At 42.2% G+C, this 23,289-nt stretch overlaps 1 protein-coding gene across 1 annotated transcript; it reads left to right on the top strand.

Annotated features, from left to right (window-relative positions):
• Positions 1–8,499: 8,499 nt before the first annotated feature.
• B4GALNT2 (beta-1,4-N-acetyl-galactosaminyltransferase 2 (SID blood group)) lies at positions 8,500–23,179 on the top strand. The gene is made up of 4 exons (XM_033847656.2): positions 8,500–18,115; positions 18,850–18,990; positions 20,928–21,147; positions 21,987–23,179. Exons 1-4 carry the CDS (start codon positions 17,861–17,863, stop codon positions 22,190–22,192), a joined length of 822 nt encoding a protein of 273 aa, XP_033703547.2. The 5' UTR covers positions 8,500–17,860; the 3' UTR covers positions 22,193–23,179.
• The last annotated feature ends 110 nt before the right edge of the window (positions 23,180–23,289 follow it).

Here is a 23,289-nt window from a genome sequence, read left to right as displayed (position 1 = left end):
GGGGTCCTGGAGGGCTGCTAATCTTTTAAGAAACTACCACTTCTTGATTTTTGGTGTGGTATCAAAGATGAATATCCACAATTATCTGAAAACGCGATTAAAATGTTTCTCCCTTTTCCAGTTATACATCTGTGTGGGGCCGTATTTTCTTCATATACTTCAACCAAACAACATATCATAACAGATTGAATGCAGAAACAATGTGAGGATTCGTTTTATCTATTAAGCTAAACATTAGATAGGCAAAAATGTTAAACGATGCCACTTTTCTCCCTACTTTTTATTTGGAAAAATGTAGTTTTTTTTCCATAAAATATGTTATTTGTGTTAACATGTAATGGGTTTATTATTTTACTTCTAAATTAATAAATATTTCTAAAAACTCCTCAAATTTAATTTCCAAAATGGTAAACATTGACAGATATAAGCCACAAATACAAAAGCTCTTTGGGGGTCCTCCATAATTTTGAAGATTATAAAGAGGTCCTGAGACCAAAAATACTCAGAACCAGTGATTTGGGCAAGCATCAAATGGCTGCTAATATCCCCTGAAAGAGAGATGATGAGCTATTCTGTGCCTCACCTCCCGGATGGAGGGGCACACACCATCACCTATGAAGTAGTTTTCTCAGAAATCAAACCTGAATTTGACTGAGCCTCTCGATCTAACTACAAATTTATAGAAAATTCAGGGGACAAAGGAACATGACCCAGGGGGCTGAAATCAGCACAGTCCAGATGTGGAAAATCCAAATCATGTAGGATAAACAACATGGTTCCTTCAACAAATAAGTTGCAAGAAAAAAATAGATATAGGGGAATCTGTATATTAAAAGGAACTGATGAGACATATCAACCCGTGTATGGACCTTATTTGGATTCTGCTTTGATCCTTAAAAAAAAAAAAAGACAAAAGGGAAAGTTAAACTCTATGGACATTTGATGGTATTAGAGAATGATTGTTAGATTTTTAGCTGATAATGGTATTGTGTGTCTGTGTAAGAACCCTTATCTGAAGCCTTAAGCAAAGAAGGAAAACTTCTATGAGTATTGCAGAATAAGAAATATTTTTTATAGGAATTAACACAATTGTGGGACAAGCTGGGGAAAAAAAGTTCCAAAAAAAAAAAAGAATTAGAGAAAAGTCACCAGCCACCTTGTCACAGGTGAATGAGCTGGAACTTGCAAGAATTCAGAAGCAGGGCTTCCCTGGTGGCGCAGTGGTTAAGAATCTGCCTGCCAGTGCAGGGGGCATGGGCTTGAGCCCTGGTCTGGGAAGATCCCACATGCCGCGGAGAAACTAAACCCATGTGCCACAACTACTGAAGCCCGCACACCTAGAGCCCATGCTCTGCAACAAGAGAAGCCACCGCAATGGGAAGCCTGCGCACCACAACGAAGAGTAGACCCCGTTCGCCGCAACTAGAGAAAGTTTTTTTTGTGCGCAGACACAAAGGCCCAATGCAGCCAAAAATTTAAGAAATAAATAAATTTTAAAAAGAAAAAAAGAAAGAATTCAGAAGCATCTGTTTTTCTGGAGTACAGCCATAAACAGAGTTGCTGGAGAAGTATATGAAAGCTTGTCCCATGGTTACCACTACTGTGAATTCTCAGAGGAAGTTCTGATAGTGAACCTGGGGTAGCTGGTCAGCAGGACCAGTAGCTGGGAAGGAGTGCTGGACCCAGAGTCGAGGGAAAGAGGATCAAGTGGATGGAACTTGCCAGTACCTGCAGTGCCTCTAAATCTCATGCAAACTTCTCTTGTGGCCATCACTAACCTGGCGTTACACAGGGAAGGGAATTCAAGGAAACGTGGTTCCAGCTCGGTTCATTTGAGTACAAAACTACCACATTACCCTTCAGAGACAGAATATTTGCTGATGAAATGATATGATGTCAAGATTTTCTTCAAAATGATTTGAGAAGTGAGGGAAATAGGTAAAGAAATAGATAAATCCATTTTGTACAGGAGTAGAAGGTGGGTAATGGGTACAGTAAAATTTATTTTATTTTTCTCTTTATTTTTTGTATTTACTTGGATTTTTTTCTATAATTAAAAAGTTTTTTTTTTTTAAGTACCCCACTCACCCCTTGCATTTTTTTCCCTTGGGTATCATTAGCTTCATGGGTTTTATTTATTTATTTATTTGCGGTACGTGGGCCTCTCACTGTTGTGGTCTCTCCCGTTGCGGAGCACAGGCTCTGGACGCGCAGGCTCAGCGGCCATGGCTCATGGGCCCAGCCGCTCCGCGGCACGTGGGATCCTCCCGGACCGGGGCACGAACCCGTGTCCCCTGCATCAGCAGGCGGACTCTCAACCACTGTGCCACCAGGGAAGCTTCATGGGTTTTATTTTATTTTATTCAATGTGTTATAGTTAATTATAGCCATTGTTCTTGTTGATGTATCAATTGTCCCAAATATGGCTGGTAGAAGACCCTAAACTGGCTTCTTTTTCTTTGGACATAACTGTGGTCTTCTTAGATAGCTTCCTTCCTTTCTGACACCACAGGATATTCCAGACTTGCTTTGAATTTTCCTTGCCCCAAAGCCAGAATTAACCATTTCTCCAAGGGGCTCTGATTTCCTTTAGAAGGGAATGCTGTATGTAAACCAAGATCCAGATGTTAGGTGTGCTTACGATTATTAGTGTGGTGTCATTTCTTTTAGGTCCTTTCTTTTTAAAAATTTTTTATTATAGTTGATTTACAATGTGTTAATTTCTGCTGTACAGCAAAGTGACTCAGTTGTACATATATATATATTCTTGTTCATATTTTTTCATTATGGTTTATCACAGGATATTGAATATAGTTCCCTGTGCTATGCAGTAGGACCGTGTTGTTTACCCATTCTCTATATAATAGTTTGCATCTGCTAATCCCAAACTCCCAGTCCTTCACTCCCCCACTCCCACTTCTCCCTTGGCAACCACAAGTCTGTTCTCTATGTCTGTGAGTCTGTTTCAATTTTATAGATATGTTCATTTGTGTCATATTTTAGATTTCACATATAAGTGATATCATATGGTATTTGTCTTTCTCTTTCTGACTTACTTTGCTCAGTAATCTCCAGGTCCATCCATGTTGCTGCAAATGGTATTATTATTTTATTTTTTATGGCTGAGTAATATTCCATTGTGTGTGTGTGTGTGTGTGTGTGTGTGTGTGTGTGTGTGTGTATTATATATATATATTATATATATATATACACACACACCACATCTTCTTTATCCATTCATCTGACAACGGACATTTAGGCTGTTTCCAGGGGGTCTGGCTATTGTAAATAGTACTGCTATGGACATAGGGGTGCATGTATCTTTTCGAATTATAGTTTTGTCTGGGTATATGCCCAGGAGTGGGATTGCTGGATCATATGGTAGCTCTGATTTAGTTTCTCCATAGTGGCTGCACCAATTTACATTCCTAGCAGCAGTGTAGGAGAGTTCCCTTTCTCCACACCCTCTCCAACATTTATTATTTGTAGACTTTTTAGTGATGGCCATTCTGACTGGTGTGACGTGGTACCTCGTTGTAGTGTTGATTTGCATTTCTCTAATAATTAGCGATGATGAGCATCTTTTCATATGCCTCTTGGCCATCCGTATGTCTTCTCTGGAGAAATGTCTATTTAGGTCTTCTCCCATTTTTGATTGAGTTGTTTTTTTGTTATTGAATTGTATGTTTGTATGTTTGGGAAATTAAGCCCTTGTCAGTCACATTATTTGCAAATATTTTCTCCCAGTCCGTAGGTTGTCTTTTTGTTTTGTTTATGGTTTCCTTTGTTGTGCAAAAGCTTGTAAGTTTGATTAGATTCCATTTGTTTATTTTTGCTTTTCTATTGCCTTGGGAGACTGTTTTTGGTCCTTTCTTAAATGAGGGATGTTTAACAAATTAAGAATGGATGTTGGATTTTATTAAATACTTTTTAAATCATCTGTCAAGGGCTTCCCTTGTGGCGCAGTGGTTAAGAATCTGCCTGCTAGTGCAGGGGACACGGGTTCTATCCCTGGTCAGGGAAGATTCCACATGCCACGGAGCAACTAAGTCTGTGCGCCACAACTACTAAGCCTGCGCTCTAAATCCCGCGAGCCACAACTACTGAAGCCCGCGTGCCTAGAGCCTGTGCTCTGCAACAAAAGAAGCCACCGTAATGAGAAGCCCGCGTGCAGCAACGAAGACCCAACGCAGCCAAAAATAAATAAATAAATTTATTTAAAAAAAATCATCTGTCAATATAATCATATTGGGTTTTCTCCTGACCTGAATTTTCTCTTGGTGAAATTTATTAATAAATTGTGTGATTGTTGGGAGACAGAGACATCGAATAATATCCTTCTAACTGAGAATGAACTTTGATACCGGAAAACGAAGCAGGCAACTCCATGAAGTGCAGTTATGAAGTTTATTGTGGGTAACTTACATATGGGCTGGATCTGGCAGAGGATCCAGAGGCATTTGATCCATAGGCATTCAAAGCTGCGCTCTGTGCTGCAGAAGAGGGTACAGGGGGATTTAAAGGGCCAAAGCTAAAAATAGAATCTGACTACTAGGGAGAATCATGTCCATATTGATGGGAACCGGGTTATTTTCCTCTCCCCTTGGGGCTCTCATGACCATTAACCATCTGCGTCAGCAAAAGGCGTCCTTCCAGGACTGAAAAGGCCAGGGGAAAAGTTGATAGGAAACTTACCTTGCTTGGGCACATTCCTTGTGAGTAGGCTCGATGACATGGAAAAGGGAGCAGGTAACAGTTGAAGGAGAAAAAAACTATAGAATACCAGAGAAGCCATTTACCTGGAGAATTTTTTTCTCCCCACTTTCGTTTTTACTCAGTGACATAATTCTTAGTTTTATTTCCTGACGGCAAAAGGAAAAAAACCCAACCCTCAAAAAGGTCAAGACCACGTCCCTCTGTTGTCGGTGATTTGTTTCTTTTTGTTAGGTTGAAAACTGTGTCATGAATTTGATGACGCTGTCATTCTTTAAAAAAGGAAAAGAAAAGAAAGGGGAGCGAGTAGGACTGTGGGCCTAAGATAAGCTGACAAAATGGAGTCAGAGTGGTTCAGCCACACTATAGCACTGAGACATCCTTGCTCTCCTAGAGAAAACTCCATTTGTTAGTGGTGAATCTTTCATTTAGGATACCACTGTACTGTATTTGCTAATATTTGTTTAGCATGTTTACATCATTATTCATCTATACCTACATTTGCATCGCTGTAAAACTTTTTTTAAAATATTTATTTAATTTATTTATTTGGTTGTGCTGGGTCTTAGTTGTGGCTCGCTGGCTCCTTAGTTGCGGCACGTGTGCTCCTTAGTTGCGGCTTGCTGGCTCCTTAGTTGTGGCATGCGAACTTTTGGTTGTGGCATGCACGTGGGATCTAGTTCCCTGACCAGGGATTGAACCCGGGCCCCCTGCATTGGGAGCCTGAGTCCTAACCACTGCGCCAACAGGGAAGTCCCTAAAACTGGTTTTTATAAATCGGCATTGAGTTGTTTACTTATGAAACATGGATTTGGGACTTTGTTGAGTACATAGGCCTTTGACAACTTCCTCAGTTTTTTTTCACTTTTACAGATCTGTTTAGGTTATTTGTGGTTTTCTAGAAAGTCATCTCTTTCATCTAGCTATTCAAGATCTAGGCTTCTTGTGTTGCTCATCTTCTATCTCCTCTGCCTTCTCTCCTACCCTCTATTCTCAGTTCAGGGGACCAGGTTTAACTGATCAATATCTCTGCTTCCCGATTCCTGGGAATAAGTTCTGGCTGATCAGCCCAGCTCAGAGGTGTCCACCCTTGGTCCAATCAGCCATGGCCAGGGGAGCATCGTGTGGTACAACTGGACTCACAGGTGTCACCTCTGTGGGTCAGGAGAAGAGTCTTAGAGCAGGGAGGTTATAAAGTAGGCAGATATCTCAAAAATTTTCTCCTCAGTGCTTAGATTTAGCAATTATTTCATTTCAGGTTTTTTTCTAATTTGCCACTTTCCATTTGCATTGTTATTAAGTCCTTGTTTCTGCTTTTCCTAGATTCATTTTGTTATCTATTTTCAAACTTCTTATTTGATTGTTTAATTTATTAATTTTATGTCTTGTGATCAGAAATTTGTATTTAAAGCTTCAAAGTTTCCACTCAGTATAGTTTTAGTGTGTTCCACAGTTTTGTATGTAGTACCTTCATTAGTTTTATATTTTTGTCCTAATGTTGTCCTTGATTCAAACACTTGCTTTGGAAAGCTTTAAAAATTTTTTTCCACATTGTTGGGAGAGGGGGCTTATTATTATAGGTTTCATTTTGATTGTACTTGTCAGAGTGTGGAGTGTATAATCTGAACGATTTCTACTTTATTATGGTTTTCTTTGTGTTCAAATAAGTGGCCCATTTTTGTAAATGTTCTAAAAGCTCTTTCACAGAATATGAGTTCTATAATTTAGTGGCTCTATTGCTTTATATAGTTTTGAGACTTGATCCGTTGAGGACTGAGATTTTAGAGTGTTAGATGTGAGAAGGTTAGAATCTATGACTGTCTTCGTATTTGTAATCCTTCTCCTTCCATGTCCTGCCGTTCTTTGCTTTGTGTGCTTTAATGCTATTATCTAATGGATAAAGGTCATGACCTCTGCATCTGTTTTCTGGATCATGCATGTGATCATGATAAGTGATCCTTTTGGTCCCACTTAATAATTTTTTTGCCTCTCATTCAACTGTGTTGACATTAGTATTGCAAACCTTACTCTTTATTTCCCCTTGGGCTCTTTTTGCCTATTCTTTTTTTTTTTTTTTTTTTTTTTTTTTGCGGTACACGGGCCTCTCACTGTTGTGGCCTCTCCCGTTGCGGAGCACAGGTTCCGGACACGCAGGCTCAGTGGCCATGGCTCACAGGCCCAGCCGCTCCGCGGCACGTGGGATCTTCCCGGACCGGGGCACGAACCCGTGTCCCCTGCATCGGCAGGCGGACTCTCAACCACTGTGCCACCAGGGAAGCCCCCGCCTATTCTTTTATTTCTGATTTTTTATTGAGTCTCTCTGTTGCAAATTGATTCTTTACTCTTCTATTTAACAGAAATCAATCTTGCTAAGTAGTGTAAGATACAGGTTTAACTGACGTTTTTCCTCCAGTTACTGTTCCCGTCTATATTACACAATCAAGTCTTTTTTGTTTACATAATCAAGAAAAATAACTTTAACAGCCTTTGCTCTTTTGTGTCCCAACAGCTGTAGATGTCTGTGGATCCTCAAGATGCCGGTCTTACTCTTGGTCCTGGGCGTTGTGTTATTTATGTTCAGAAGTGTATACCTTTATACACAGTCCAGTAACCACAAACCACGGCTCCCTCACCCTGCTCCGGCTGCCGGGATGCTGAAGCTTCTACCTGAGGAACATGTCAGGAGCCTCTTTGCCTATGATGGAATCTGGTGAGATAACAAGTTATTCCACCTTGGTCTGACCTTTCCTTCCTGTGGCTCACAGTGTCCTGTTGTGCCCACTTTACAGCCAGTTCCCTACCTTCCTGCACCTGTGTTGATTGCGAACGTGATTCCAAACCACGGAACCAGGAAAAGGCTTGGTCTGCAGGGCACGGACTCTGTTCCCAGCGAACGAAGTCCCTTACGATTTTGGAGGGCCTGTTTAACCCAAACCACAGGAAAGATGCTGCCTTTCTGTCCCTCTGGCCTCCTCTTCTGGTCGGGGTTGCTGAGATGCCACTGACATTCCTGCGACTCTCAAGTTTAAAGAAGCTTGGGGAATTCCCTGGCTGTCCAGTGGTTAGGACTCTGAGCTTTCACTGCCGGGCCTGGGCTCGATCTCTGGTCGGGAACTAAGATAGCACAAGCCGTGCAGTGTGGCAGAAGTTTGGTGCAGGAGATGACTCAAGAGAAGGGGCCTCTTTTTGGATTATAAAATTTATTTTTTATTATTTTATTGGAGTCTAGTTGATTTACAATGTTGTGTTAGTTTCAGGTGTACAGCAAAGTGATTCAGTTATATACAGAATATTGTGTAGAGTTCCCTGTGCTATGCAGTAGGTCCTTGTTGGTTATCTATTTTATCTATAGTAGTGTGTCTATGTTAATCCCAAGCTCCTAATTTATCCCTTCCCCCCATGTTTCCCCTTTGGTAACCATACGTTGGTTTTGAGAGAAGGGCCTTCTTGCCCTTTCCCCTTCCTTCCCCTCCCTGTGTCTTTGGGAACAGCCACTGCTGGCATTCTAGAGTCTCAACCCAACCCAGACGGTGGCTATGGGAAAGGAGAGTCTGAGCGGAAAAACACACTGGCTTAGGCTTCAGGCCCCGCCTTACCCACCAGCCCACCCACCCAATCCGTGACCTTAGTCCTCATCTTGTTCTAGGCTCTTCCCGAAAAACCAGTGCAAATGTGAAGCCTCGGGACATCAGGGAAGCTATAACTTTGAGGATGCCTATGGCCAGAGTGACCTCCCTGCGGTGAAAGTGAGGAGACAGGCTGAATTTGAACACTTTCAGAGGAGGTAATGCAGACTATGAGAGCTCTTGGGCCCTGAGGTGGAACAGAAGCTCTCCCTACTGTCTCCTGAGGGTGTGGGTTCAGGGAGAGAAGGAAGGCACTCCCGCTCTTGCAGGGTCCCTGGAAGGAACTATTAGGAATAAACCAAGTAAAGAGAATTGAGGAAATAGTCCTTCAATAAAGATTTATAAAACTTGGGAATTCGGGCTTCCCTGGTGGCGCAGTGGTTGAGAGTCCGCCTGCCGATGCAGGGGACACGGGTTCATACCCCGGTCCGGGAAGATTCCACATGCCGCAGAGCGGCTGGGCCCGTGAGCCATGGCCGCTGAGCCTGCGTGTCCGGACCCTGTGCTCCGCAATGGGAGAGGCCACAACAGTGAGAGGCCCGCGTACCACAAAAAAAAAAAAAAAAAGAAAGAAATTCTTCCCTACGTTGGAGCCATAAAGATACTCTCCTCTATTTTTTTCAAAAGTTGCACGTTTGGTTCTTACATTTAGATACTTATGTGTGGCATGTGAAGAGGACCTAATTTTTTGTGTATGGAGAGCCTGTTGTCCCACCACCACAGACCTAGTGGTGCAGCCGCCTACTGCTCGTACAGCCAGCGTTCACACACCCACTTTCAGGCATGCAGGGTCTGAACCTTTCTTAGGTCACATCGATCTATTTATCCTTGGGCTCATTCCATAATGTTTCCATACACTTTATAACAGGTTTTGTATCTAGTGGGGATAAATTCTATACTTCAGGATGACTGTATTTCATTTAGCAAACTTTTCTCAGCCCTTCTTGGTCTTTTACTTTTTCATTAGCGTTTTGGCATCAGCTCATCAAGATCCTCCAAAATCCCTTGAGATTTTGATGAGAATTTCATAGAATTTGTAGATTAATTAGAGATGAATTGACAGTTTTATGAAGTTGAATATTCCCAACCATGAATCTGGTATACCTCTCCATGTTATAATCTCCATGTCATAGTCTCTTCATAGGTTCTTCAATAATTTATTTTCTAGTTTTATTTGTAAAGGAATTGCACACTTCATTGGATTTAGTCTTAGGTACTTTATATTTCTTATTGCTTTTATAAATTGGATCTTTTTCTTCTACATTTTAATTGGTTGCTGTTGGTATATAGGACATTAGTGATTTTTGAATGCTGAACTTACACAAGCAGCATCGTCTTGCACTCATATTAGTGATCGTTTTTAACATAGAGTCTCTTGAACAAATAATAATTTTTGTCTCTTCTTTTCCAGTTCTTATCATTTGTTTAGTTTTCTTGTCTTACTGCATTTTGCTAAAATCTTCAGTACAGTGTTGAATGATAGCAGTGGTAGCAGGCACTTTTGCTTGTTCCTGAGTTTAAGAACATTCGAATGCTCTACCATTCATGTTTGCTGGGTAGGAGTGTGGTAGATGTGTCAGGGTAAGAAAGTTTCCTTCTTTCCTTCTATTTCTGATGTGGACCATTTTTTTAAAGTCTTTATTGAATTTGTTACAATATTGCTTCTGTTTTATGTTTTGGTTTTTTGGCTGTGAGGCATGTGGGGTCTTAGCTCCTCGACTAGGGATTGAACCTGCACCCCTTGCATTGGAAGGCAAAGTCTTAACCTCTGGACCACCAGGGAAGTCCCTTTCCTTCTATTACTGCTGCTAAGAATTTTTCTATTTCTACTTTCTATTTCCTTGCAGAGAGTTTTTATATGAATGAGTATTGAACTTTATCAGATAAATTGTCTGTACCCATTGAAATAATTTTTCTCCTTTAATTGGGTTTATGTAGTGACTTACATTATTGATTTCCTGCTGTTGAAATTGTTCCTGTATTTCTGGAATAAACCCATCTTGATTGCAATGTATTAGTTGATTAAATGCTGAATTAAATTTGATGCAATTTTATATAGGATTCTTGCACCTGTATTCAAAACTGAGACTATTTTTTCCTGTAATGTCCTTGCCCAGTTTTGTTGTCAATATTATACAAGTCTCGTAAGACAAGTTGGATAGCTTTCCTTTTTTCACTGTTTGCTGAAGTGAATTGTAATAAAATAAGAATAATACGTCTCTTGGAGTTTTATTACAACTTATCTGATCCTTATGTCTTTTTTTTTTTTTTTTTTTGGTCCAAGTTTTGGGGAAGGTGGTTAAGGATGGGAATGTGGATGGGAAGGAGTGAGAGAAAGGGAAGAAATTTAAAACTATCAGTTCTGTGTCTTTAATGGTTATTGATCTGTATGTACATTGAGTCCATTTTTTAAATGTTTCTGTAAAGTTGTCTTAAATTTGATGTAAATTGCCTATTTTCTTTTTTTGTCATAGAGCTGTTCATAGCATTCTCTTATGTTTGTTAAAAAATTTTAAATATCTGAAGTCAGGTCTCCCTTTTGGTTCTTTACATTTATCTTCAGTAATTTTAAGTTGGTTTCATATCTAAATATTCTCATTTCATTTATGCCTGTTTTTGTTCCATATTTTCTTTTTCATATAGGTGATTCCGTGATTTGTCACTTTAAAGATTTTAAACATTCTCATTTTAAATCCTTTTCAGCTTCCTCTATGATTTTGTCTATCTAGAGTGGTAGATACACACTGTGCAGGGTCGATTTGCTGGCTGTAGTTTTCTTTGAGTGTCTTGGAATTTTTGCTGGTGGCTCATCTTGAGTAGGAGGCTTTTGCTTGTTTGTTTCGTTTTCTCCTCTCTCCTTCTTTCTCCCTCTTTTCTCTCTCTCTGTCTCCTGATTTGTTCCCATCTCACAGCTTTACAATTGCTTCTATTCCCACTAGCCCAAGATTCCTAGTCCATCATTTCATACCGGAGTGTTGGGGTCCTTGTTCCCTAGTGATACTGGCATCACTGAAGAGCCAGTTGCTGGGCCTGAGGGTGGCTTGGTGCAGGGCTTGGCTGTGATGTGGTGTCATCTCTGCACCCAGAGTTGTGTACAGGGATGATGGATGTTTGGGGTTCCTTGCCCAGCAGGTAGTATGTGGTGAGAGATGGAGGGAGTGCAGCCTGGCTTCAGTGTGTGGCTTCTAGCAAAAAGCCTGGCTGTGGACCCACATACCTTATGAGACACTTTTATTCCATTAAAACACTCAGACTTGGCCTCCCAGCCTCCTCTGCTGTTCTGACCTCAGATTGCTGCAAGCCCAGCTCCAGCTCTGCTCACAGCTGTTGATATCTGTTCTTGGAAGAAATGTTGTCTATTTTTGAGCACAGCTATGTCTGCATTTTTCTTTATCATTGCTATGTGTTTGGAACAATATGGAATTTCAAAGCAAAATTCTATACCACCAACTTGGCTGGGAGTCCCCTACCTTGACCACCTCCTATGGTAATTCAGGCCCCTGATTCTCTCTTTACTATAACAAAAGAACCAAACTTATCATGTGGCCTGAGAAGAGAAAAGGTAGGAGAGGATTCATTTGCCATGCTCTTGAACATGATTTACTTGACACTTTCTGTTACTGAGCCCTTTCCAGATTCTTGGGCAGCAGCAATACCATAGAAATGAATATCGCTTCTGCAAGACTCTTAGGCACGCAGAGCTTTTTATTAAAAGAGATAGTTTGTGCACAAGAGAGAAGGCAGGAGACAAGCCTCTCGGACAGCCTCATCCACCAGAGGGCAGACAGCAGAAGCAAGAAGAACTACAATCCTGTAGCCTGTGGAAGGAAAACCATATTCACAGAAAGATAGACAAAATGAAAATGCAGAGGACTAAGTACCAGATGAAGGAACAAGATAAAACCCCAGAAAAACAACTAAATGAAGTGGAGATAGGCAACCTTTCAGAAAAAGAATTGAGAATAATGATAGTGAAGATGATCCAGGGCCTTGGAAAAAGAATGGTGGCAAAGATCGAGAAGATGCAAGAAATGTTTAACAAGCACCTAGAAGAATTAAAGAGCAAACAAACAGAGGTGAACAATACAATAACTGAAATGAAAAATACACTAGAAGGAATCAATAGCAGGATAGCAGAGGCAGAAGAACGGATACATGACCTGGAAGACAGAATGGTGGAATTCACTGCTGCAGAACAGAATAAAGAAAAAAGAATGAAAAGAAATGAAGACAGCCTAAGAGACCTCTGGGACAACACTAAAGGCAACAACATTTGCATTATGGGGGACCCAGAAGGAGAAAAGAGAGAGAAAGGACCCGAGAAAATATTTGAAGAGATTATACTGGAAAACTTCCCTAACATGGGAAAGGAAATAGCCACCCAAGTCCAGGAAGTGCAGAGAGTCCCATACAGGATAAACCCAAGGAGAAACATGCCGAGACACATAGTAATCAAACTGACAAAAATTAAAGACAAAGAAAAATTATTGAAAGCAGCAAGGGAAAAATGACAAATAACATACAAGGGAACTCCCATAAGGTTAACAGCTGATTTCTCAGCAGAAACTCTATAAGCCAGAAGGGAGTGGCATGATACATTTAAAGTGATGAAAGGGAAGAACCTACAACCAAGATTACTCTACCTGGCAAGGATCTCATTCAGATTCGACAGAGAAATCAAAAGCTTTACAGACATGCAAAAGCTAAGAGAATTCAGCACCACCAAACCAGCTCTACAAAAAAATGCTAAAGGAACTTCTCTAAGTGGGAAACACAAGAGAAGAAAAGGACCTACAAAAACAAACCCATAACAATTAAGAAAATGGTCATAGGAACATACATATCGATAATTACCTTAAACATGAATGGATTAAATGCTCCAAGCAAAAGACACAGGCTCGCTGAATAGATACAAAAACAAGACCCATATATATGCTGTCTACAAGAGACCCACTTCAGACCTAGGGACACATACAGACTGAAAGTTAGGGAATGAAAAAAGATATTCCATGCAAATGGAAATCAAACGAAAGCTGGAGTAGCAATACTCCTATCAGATAAAATAGACTTTAAAATAAAGAATGTTATAAGAGACAAGGAAGGACACTACATAATGATCAAGGGATCGATCCAACAACAAGATGCAACAATTATAAATATATATGCACCCAACATAGGCACACCTCAATACATAAGGCAACTGCTAACAGCTATAAAAGAGGAAATAGACAGTTACACAATAGTAGTGGGGGACTTTAACACCTCACTTACACCAATGGACAGATCATCCAAACAGAAAATTAATAAGGAAACACAAGTTTTAAATGACACAACAGACCAGATAGATTTAATTGATATTTATAAGACATTCCATCCAAAAACAGCAGATTACACTTTCTTCTCAAGTGCACACAGAACATTCTCCAGGATAGAGCATATCTTGGGTCACAAATCAAGCCTCAGTAAATTTAAGAAAACTGAAATCATATCAAGCATCTTTTCTGACCACAACGCTACGAGATTAGAAATCAATTACAGGGAAAAAACGTAAAAAAAAAAAAAAGAAAAGAAAAGAAAAACATGGAGGCTAAACAATATGTTACTAAATAACCAAGAGATCACTGAAGAAATCAAAGAGGAAATCAAAAAATACCTAGAGACAAATGACAACAAAAACATGACCATCCAAAACCTATGGGATGCAGCAAAAGCAGTTCTAAGAGGGAAGTTTATAGCAATACAAGCCTACCTCAGGAAACAAGAAAAATCTCAAATAAACAATCTAACCTTACACCTAAAGCAACTAGAGAAAGAAGAACAAACAAAATGCAAGTTAGTAGAAGGAAAGAAATCATAAAGATCAGAGCAGAAATAAATGAAGTACAAACAAAGAAGACAATAGCAAAGATCAATAAAACTAAAAGCTGGTTCTTTGAGAAGATAAATCAAATTGATAAACCATCAGCCAGACTCATCAAGAAAAAGAGGGAGAGGACTCAAATCAATAAAATTAGAAATGAAAAAGGAGAAGTTACAACAGACACCGCAGAAATACAAAGCATCCTCAGAGACTACAACAAGCAACTGTATGCCAATAAAATGGACAACCTGGAAGAAATGGACAAATTCTTAGAAAGGTATAACTTTCCAAGACCGAACCAGGAAGAAATGGAAAATATGAACAGACCAATCACAAGTAATGAAATTGAAACTGTGACAAAAAATCTTCCAACAAACAAAAGACCAGGACCAGATGGCTTCACAGGTGAATTCTATCAAACATTTAGAGAAGAGCTAATACCCACCCTTCTCTAGCTCTTCCAAAATATTGCAGAGGAAGGAACACTCCCAAACTCATTCTATGAGGCCACCATCACCCTGATACCAAAACCAGACAAAGACACTACAAAAAAAGAAAATTACAGACCAATATCACTGATGAATATAGATGCAAAATCCTCAACAAAATACTAGCAAACAGAATCCAGCAACACATTAAAAGGATCATACACCTTGATCAAGTGGGATTTATCCCAGGGATGCAAGAATTCTTCAATATATGCAAATCAATCAATGTGATAAACCATATTAACAAATTGAAGAAGAAAAACCTTATGATCATCTCAATAGATGCAGAAAAACCTTTTGACAAAATTCAACACCCAGTTGTGATAAAAACTCTCCAGAAAGTGGGCATAGAGGGAACCTACCTCTACATAATAAAAGCCATATACAACAAACCCACAGCAAACATCATTCTCAATGGTGAAAAGCTGAAAGCATTTCCTCTAAGATCAGGAACAAGACAAGGATGTCCACTCTTGCCACTATTATTCAACATAGTTTTGGAAGTCCTAGCCACGGCAATCAGAAGAAAAAGAAATAAAAGGAATTCAAGTTGGAAAAGAAGTAAAACTGTCACTGTTTGCAGACGACATGATACTATACATAGAGAATCCTAAGGATGCCACCAGAAAACTACTAGAGCTAATCAATGAATTTGGTAAAGTTGCAGGATACAAAATTAATGCACAGAAATCTCTTGCATTCCTATACACTAATGATGAATAATCTGAAAGAGAAATCAAGGAAACACTCCCATTTACCATTGCAACAAAAAGAATAAAATACCTAGGAATAAACCTACCTATGGAGACAAAAGACCTGTATGCAGAAAACTATAAGATACTGATGAGAGAAATTAAAGATGATACAAACAGATGGAAAGATATACCGTGTTCTTGGTTTGGAAGAATCAGTATTGTGAAAATGACTATACTACCCAAAGCAATCAACAGATTCAATGCAATCCCTGTCAAATTACCAATGGCATTTTTTACAGAACTAGAACAAAAAATCTTAAAATTTGTATGGAGACATAAAAGGCCCCGAATAGCCAAAGCAGTCCTGAGGGAAAGAAATGGAGCTAGAGAAATCAGACTCGCTGACTTCAGACTATACTACAAAGCTACAGTAATCAAGATAATATGGTACTGGCACAAAAACAGAAATATAGATCAATGGAACAGGATAGAAAGCCCAGAGATAAACCCATGCACCTATGGTCAACTAATCTATGACAAAGGAGGCAAGGATATACAATGGAAAAGACAGTCTCTTCAATAAGTGGTGCTGGGAAACCTGGACAGCTACATGTAAAAGAATGAAATTAGAATACTCCCTAACACCATACACAGAAATAAACGCAAAATGCATTAGAGACCTAAATGTAATACCGGGCACTATGAAACTCTTAGAGGCAAACATAGGAAGAACACTCTTTGACATAAATCACAGCAAGATCTTTTTTGACTCACCTCCTAGAGTAATGGAAATAAAAACAAAAATAAACAAATGGGACCTAATGAAACTTAAAAGCTTTTGCACAGCAAAGGAAACCATAAACAAGAGGAAAAGACAACCCTCAGAATGGGAGAAAATATTTGCAAAACGAATCAACAGACAAAGGATTAATCTCCAAAATATATAAATAGCTCATGCAGCTCAATATTAAAAAAACAAACAACCCAATCCAAAAATGGGCAGAAGACCTGAATAGACATTTCTCCAAAGAAGACATACAGATGGCCAAGAGGCACATGAAAAGCTGCTCAACATCACTAATTATTAGAGAAATGCAAATCAAAACTACAATGAGGTGTCACCTCACACCAGTTAGAATGGGCATCATCAAAAAATCTACAAACAACAAATGCTGGAGGGGGTGTGGAGAAAAGGGAACCCTCTTGCACTGTTGGTGGGAATGTAAATTGATACAGCCACTATGGAGAACAGTATGGAGGCTCCTTAAAAAACTAAAAATAGAACTACCATACAACCCAGCAATCCCACTACTGGGCATATACCCTGAGAAAACCATAATTCAAAAATAGTCAAGTACCACAATGTTCATTGCAGCTCTATTTACAATAGCCAGGACATGGAAGCAACCTAAGTGTCCATTGACGGACGAATGGATAAAGAAGATGTGGTACATATATACAATGCAATATTACTCAGCCATAAAAAGGAACGAAATTGGGTCATTTGTAGAGATGTGGATGGATCTAGAGACTGTCATACAGAGTGAAGTAAGTCAGAAAGAGAAAAACAGATATCGTATATTAATGCATATATGTGGAACCTAGAAGAATGGTACAGATGAATCGGTTTGCAGGGCAGAAATAGAGACATAGATGTAGAGAACGAATGTATGGACACCAAGTGGCGGGGGGGTGGTGATGGTGGGATGAATTGGGAGATTGGGATTGACATGTATACACTAATACGTATAAAATGGATAACTAATAAGAATCCTCTGTATAAAAAATAAAATAAAATTCAAAAAATTTTTAAAAGAGAGAGGGAGAGAGAGAAGGCGGGAAAAAAGTGCCAACTCCTTGAGTAGAAGGGGAGAGTTGCTTTTATAACAAAAGGGAGGTTTGTCTCACGATCACGGATAATTTTCAGAAATCATCCAACTTCTTTGATCAGCAGCGGGTGGCTCCATGGTGGCTGTCAGGAATAGGGAGCCCTTCCGTGAGGGGGAAGAAATGCATGAGAATGCTCTGTAAGAAAGCCCAGGAACAGATTAGGCGAAAATTTACAGTTGAGCTTCTTGTCTTGTGGCAGCTAGGTATACTCTTAGTGGCACAGAGATAAAGTTAATCTTTTATTCCTGTGAGTCTGGTTTTTTCCCTCTGGGACTCGGGCCCCCAGGGCCTTTGTTCTTTAGTTTGCAAGTCTTGTTTACCCAAGACTGGTCTTTGTCCAAAATAGCTGTACTCTTGTCTCCCTGTCTCATTTCCACTCACTCCCACAGACCCAGGAGAAGCTGGGTAATGCTGCAGCATGTACTGAAAAGGGTTTATAGAATGATTTCTGATTTCTGTCATTCTGAAAAGTGGCTCTGCAGTCGGGTTCTCTTGCATTCACCCACAAACAATAGGTGAGGGTGTAGCTTTCAGCATGCGTTAACTTCAGCTGACCCCACCGCACCAGACGACCCATGTGCCCCCAGAATGATGCAAGTCAGGACAGTGAGGCTTCCTGAAGACAGAGCTCTGACATCTACCCTTTCTTGCTCAGAGAGGAAGCTCAGAGACCTGGTGACCATTGCCACCAAAACTTTCCTCCGTCCCCACAAGCTCATGACCATGGTCCGGAGCATTCGTGAGTATTACCCAGATTTGACCGTGATCGTGGCTGATGACAGCAAGGAGCCCCTGAAAATTAATGACAGCCACGTGGAGTATTACACCATGCCTTATGGGAAGGTATGTCCCTCCCAGATGGGGAGACACCCGGATCCCGGGACAAGAGGGCCCACAGTCAGGTTCTGCCCTGAATGGGGCTGCTTCAGTGGCCCTCCCAAGGCAGCAGGGGCCTGGCATGGGAGGGGAGTCCCCTTGCTGATTCCAAATTCACAGAGAAATCAGGCCACTCTCCCTTTTCTGCATTAACAGGGTAGTTAATCTGCGTCTCCTCACACTTGGTGTGGAAACTGATTGAGGGCCTTCTAAGTGACTTGAGGTGTCCGACAGTCTAAGGTTTCCTGACATGCAGGTCCAACAGCAGAGAAACCTCTCATCCCTATAATTCCCCCCTCGCTGGAGCGTCTCTCTCCCCCATGCACCATCTTTCAAGCACACACAGGAGGAAGTGGATAGTGGATATTATGCGTACCAGAGTGTCCCCTCCTCCAACAGCTTCCAGGCTGCATGAGGGGAAAGGGCGGGAGAGCCACAGAGACTCTCTGGGGTGAAAGGGGACTTCCATCGGTCATATTAGCCACAGGGCCAAGGAAGGACTTTCTGCCTTTGTCTCAGTCTTTGATCCAGAGAGCCCCTGTCCCTCTCCCAGTGTCTCTGAGACAGGGACTCCCTTTAACCCAGAGGTTCTCAGCCACTGTTTGTGGCGCAGCCTGCTTGTTGGGAACTGAGAAAGCTCCCAGGTGACGCTGATATGAAGCAGGGCAGGCAACCACCATCTAACCTCACTCTACTCACAGGGTTGGTTCGCTGGTAGGAATCTGGCCATATCTCAGGTCACCACCAAATACGTTCTCTGGGTGGACGATGACTTTCTCTTCAACGACAAGACCAAGATTGAGGTGCTGGTGGATGTCCTAGAGAAGACAGAACTGGACGTGGTAAGGGAGAGTTGCTGGTTCTACCCCATTGCAATCTGACAAGTGAGAGGGGAAGGGGAGGAGAAAGGAAGAGAGGGAAGTATGCGAAAGAAGAGGAGGGAAAGAGAGAAGGGAGGGCAGAAGGGGCGGGGGAGGGCCCGGTGCAGGAGGTGATGCAGCACAGCTCCGGGGTTGAGACCATCACGCGGGAATCAGACACACGAGTTCCGCTTCTGCCTCTGTTCTTACTTTTCTTTGAGCAAATTATACCAACACCCACGCCCAAAACTCACCGTTGTTCTGTTTTTAAAATGGTGTGTTTATTACTTCTACCTTCCTCCTCTCTGGAGTGGCCAGAGAAAGCGAGCGGGGCTCTGGCGCCGTCACACACCGTTACAAAAATGAAAATGGCACAAGGCTATAAAAGACTATGTGGCCTTAAGGACATTAAAAAAATAACAAAAACATCAAAAGTCACATATAGAAAAGAGAAGAAAAAGGTGACAGTAATTAATAATGCTGCATTGTATTTTTGAAATTTGCAGAGATTACTAGGTAGAGGTGATAGATTAGCAGAGATTACTAGGTAGAGGCGATAGATTTGCAGAGATTGCTAGGTAGAGGCGATAGATTTGCAGAGATTACTAGGTAGAGGCGATAGATTTGCAGAGATTACTAGGTAGAGGCGATAGATTTGCAGAGATTACTAGGTAGAGGCGATAGATTTGCAGAGATTACTAGGTAGAGGCGATAGATTTGCAGAGATTACTAGGTAGAGGCGATAGATTTGCAGAGATTACTAGGTAGAGGCGATAGATTTGCAGAGATTACTAGGTAGAGGCGATAGATTTGCAGAGATTACTAGGTAGAGGCGATAGATTTGTCAATTAGCTTGTGTGGTGATCTTTTCACAACGTATACATACATCAAAACATCAAGCAATTTTAATATGTCAAAGCTATCTCAATATAGCTGTTAAAAAGAAAGAAAATGTATAAGAAGTAGCACAGTGACCACAGTTACTTCATACTCCAGGTGGACAGTCCCCAAAGCATCTGACCTGACTAAGATGTCTCTAGAGACCCAATCACAATAGCGTAAATGACATAGAAGGTGCAGTTCCCACCCGTGTAAGAATGCAAGCTGGCACTCGACTCTCCTTCCAGGGTCATCCTGGACCAGCTTCCTTCCCCGTTGTTTGTCCATCTTCGTGGTCCTCAGCTGTATGGTCGGAAGAAATGGGGAGGAGAGGGGAAGTGAAGGACAAGTTCTCTTTTAAGATTGAGATCTTTATAAAAGTTGCAGACATCTGTTCTGAATCACATCCTTTCAGCCAGGACTTAGACACATGGTCAGACCTTGCAAGGGAAGTGGGAAAATTTCATCTTTATTGGGTTAATTGGCTAGACTTTAATTTAGTCCAGTTAAAACTCAAGAGGGTTCATTTACTAAGGGGGGAGGGAAAGTACAGGTGATGGCAGACAGTCAGACTGCTGTGCCACCCTGGGTGATTATGATGGTTCAGGAATAGATATAATTGCTTGTCCTGTTTTGCTCGGGCTCCAACAGCTAGATGCATGCATCTCCCACGAGTGCAGGGACGGGCAGCACAGAGAGGTGAGCCGGGAGCAGAGAACGGAACGAAGGCAGCTTGAGACAAACTACTGGCTGCAGGAAGTCCACACAGGGACCCCTGCACGAGCAGGCTGCCTCTTGCACCTAAACACCACTCCTTGTACTGGAAGGGAGTGAGTCACCTTCTGGAAAGAGTGAGCCTGCTGGAGGGTAAACGGAGCAGAGTTGTCTGCCCTTTGGACTTGGTGTAAGTGTAGTATGAAGGGTAGATAAAGGGTGTGATTTTTGTCATAACTGAGGTTCAGTCCAGGAAGGCTTCTTGACAGCAGCTACATGGATACTGAGTCTATTCTCTAATGTGGATTTCTCTGCCCACCGGCTAGGTAGGCGGCAGTGTGCTTGGAAACGTGTTCCAGTTTAAGCTGTTCCTGGAGCACAGTGAGAATGGAGACTGTCTCCACCGGCGGTCAGGATCTTTCCGGCCCCTGGACGGCTTCCCCAGCTGTGTGGTGACGAGTGGCGTTGTCAACTTCTTCCTGGCCCACACAGAGCGGCTCCAAAGAGTGGGCTTCGACCCCCGCCTGCAGCGAGTGGCTCATTCAGGTGGGGAGGCTGGAAGAGTGAGGAAGAGAGCTGTGCTGTGGACAGATCTCAGAAGCCTGTTTTTTCCCAAGGAGGGAGGGCCGTGTGCCACTGCTCAGGGGAGCTTGTCCTTTCTCCCCAAAATGGGGAGCTCACCCTTTCTCGCTAAAATGGAGAGCTCGTGGTCTCTCTCTCTTTTTTTTTAGAATATTTATTTATTTACTTGGCTGCACTGGGTCTTCGTTGCGGCACACCGGATCTTCATTGCCATGTGCAGGATCTTTGTTGCAGCATGCAGGGTCTTTAGTTGTGGCATGCGAACCCTTAGTTGCGGCATGTGAGATCTAGTTCCCTGGCCGGGGATCGAACCCAGGCCCCCTGCATTGGGAACTCAGAGTCCTAGCCACTGGACCACCAGGGAAGTCCCTCGTGGTCTCTCTTGCCTCCCACCACCCTCTCTGCCTTCTTGTCTCCCCCAGGCTGTTCTGCTTCTCCACGACGCCCTTCCCCTTCCTTTGCCTACAGCTCTGGCCCCTCCCTCTTTTCCCACCTGGCTGCTGCTGCTTCTTTTCCAGACATCCTCTCCTATGAAACTGCAGCTGGTGACCTTCCCCTCTCATTCCTCTCAGTCCTGGAGTCCACAGTTCCGTCCAGTTGGAAGCCAATCTGTGTCTCTCTACCCATATCATTGTCTGTCCTTCCAACTCAGTAGCCTGGGCAGGTGGCTTCACAGGGGCGGAAGCTCCCCAGGGGTATAAACTGTGTCCCCTCCCCCCGACTCTCCTCCCAGATCTGCAGTATGGCCCTGGGTCTCTGGCGGAAGCTCACATTTCCTTCTCGCACTTTCCCTCTCTTGGCAGAGTTCTTTATCGATGGACTCGGAAGCCTGCTTGTGGGGTCCTGCTCAAATGTGATTGTAGGTCACCAGCCCCGTTCTCCAGTGGCGGACCCAGAGCTGGCAGCCCTGGAGAAGAGCTACAACGTATACCGGACCAACACCAAAGCTCAGATCCAGTTCAAGTTGGCTCTCCACTACTTCAAGAACCATCTCCAATGTGCCACGTAAAGGTTGTCCGGGCACTGGAAAAGCGCTATGCTGACCGGTTGCAGGTATCTAAAACAGAGGAACTGGTGGATGGGCTATCAAAATTTGAACTCTAGATAAGATGGACAGGGCAGATGGGTCTGGCTCAGGTACTGGAAATATCAATCAAAAGCTGAGGGTCATTAGAAATGGACCAATCACTGATCAGGGCAATGGAGACTGTATTCATTATTGTTTGTATGATGTCTTACCATTTATGAAACATTTGTACATATAGTATCTCACATTGTCTCATTTCATCTCACACGAAAGAGTATATGATGGGTTGGTATCCTCAGTCAAAAAGATGGCTGCTGGGTCCTTGAGGGTTATTTGGTGGAAATTATATCACAGATCATCTCCAGCATCATTGCCATCCACAGATTTTTTTTGGTCCTACCTTGTGGACTCAAATAATGTGAATAACCCAGGGTCCTTGCCTGGAGAAGGTGGAAGCCTGGTTCAGTTCAGTCCACTAGTGGAATCGGATCAGATGATGAGAGGCGGACCAGGCAGGCGAGGAGGGAGTCAGCTCACCTGGAGCCCGGCACACGGATGGGACGCAGGCAGTTGGAGGGATGAGATCCCTGGGGTAGTCCACTCACTGCTGGAATAAAGGTTTCCCTGGCATCAGACTCCCTATCATAAAGACAGATTCCATACTTCCTGGGATTGAACTCAGACACTGTGCTGAGGAGCCATGATAAACGGCATAAGTGCAGTGGCCAAGCCACTAAATTCTAGGGCCTTGAGATCAGTTGCTGACCGCTCGAGACCCGTGTCATCTGCAGAGTGGAGCCGTCACGATGAGGCAGGCTCTCTTGGTTATCTTGGGAGTCAGGAGATTCTCCCAGTGTTGCACTGGCTCTGCCTTTTGGTTTCTACTCTTTCCTACTGAAGATGGCCGAGGGTAGTTCAGGATCTCTGAAAATGTGTCTGTGAGATATTAATAAAACTTCATGAAAAATGTTTTGGTGGTCAAATAATTTTGAAAAATACTGCACGCTCTGTCTCCCTCTTGGACAGTCGCAATTCACATTAGTATATTCAAGGTTCTGAGAAGTCCTGCTGTAAAGAAA

The sequence above is a fragment of the Tursiops truncatus genome, chromosome 20 (genome assembly GCF_011762595.2).
Source record: "Tursiops truncatus isolate mTurTru1 chromosome 20, mTurTru1.mat.Y, whole genome shotgun sequence".
Classification (NCBI taxonomy): domain Eukaryota; kingdom Metazoa; phylum Chordata; class Mammalia; order Artiodactyla; family Delphinidae; genus Tursiops; species Tursiops truncatus.
This window is presented reverse-complemented; position numbering and strand designations above follow the sequence as displayed.

What these genes read in the sequence shown, in the direction of transcription:
- B4GALNT2 (XM_033847656.2), top strand. Translation starts at nt 17,861, where the DNA reads ATGATGCAAGTCAGGACAGTGAGGCTTCCTGAAGACAGAGCTCTGACA. An exon ending in ACACCATGCCTTATGGGAAG is followed by an intron (nt 18,116 to 18,849) that starts GTATGTCCCTCC and finishes CTCTACTCACAG; the next exon opens with GGTTGGTTCGCTGGTAGGAA. An exon ending in GCAGCGAGTGGCTCATTCAG is followed by an intron (nt 21,148 to 21,986) that starts GTGGGGAGGCTG and finishes CTCTCTTGGCAG; the next exon opens with AGTTCTTTATCGATGGACTC.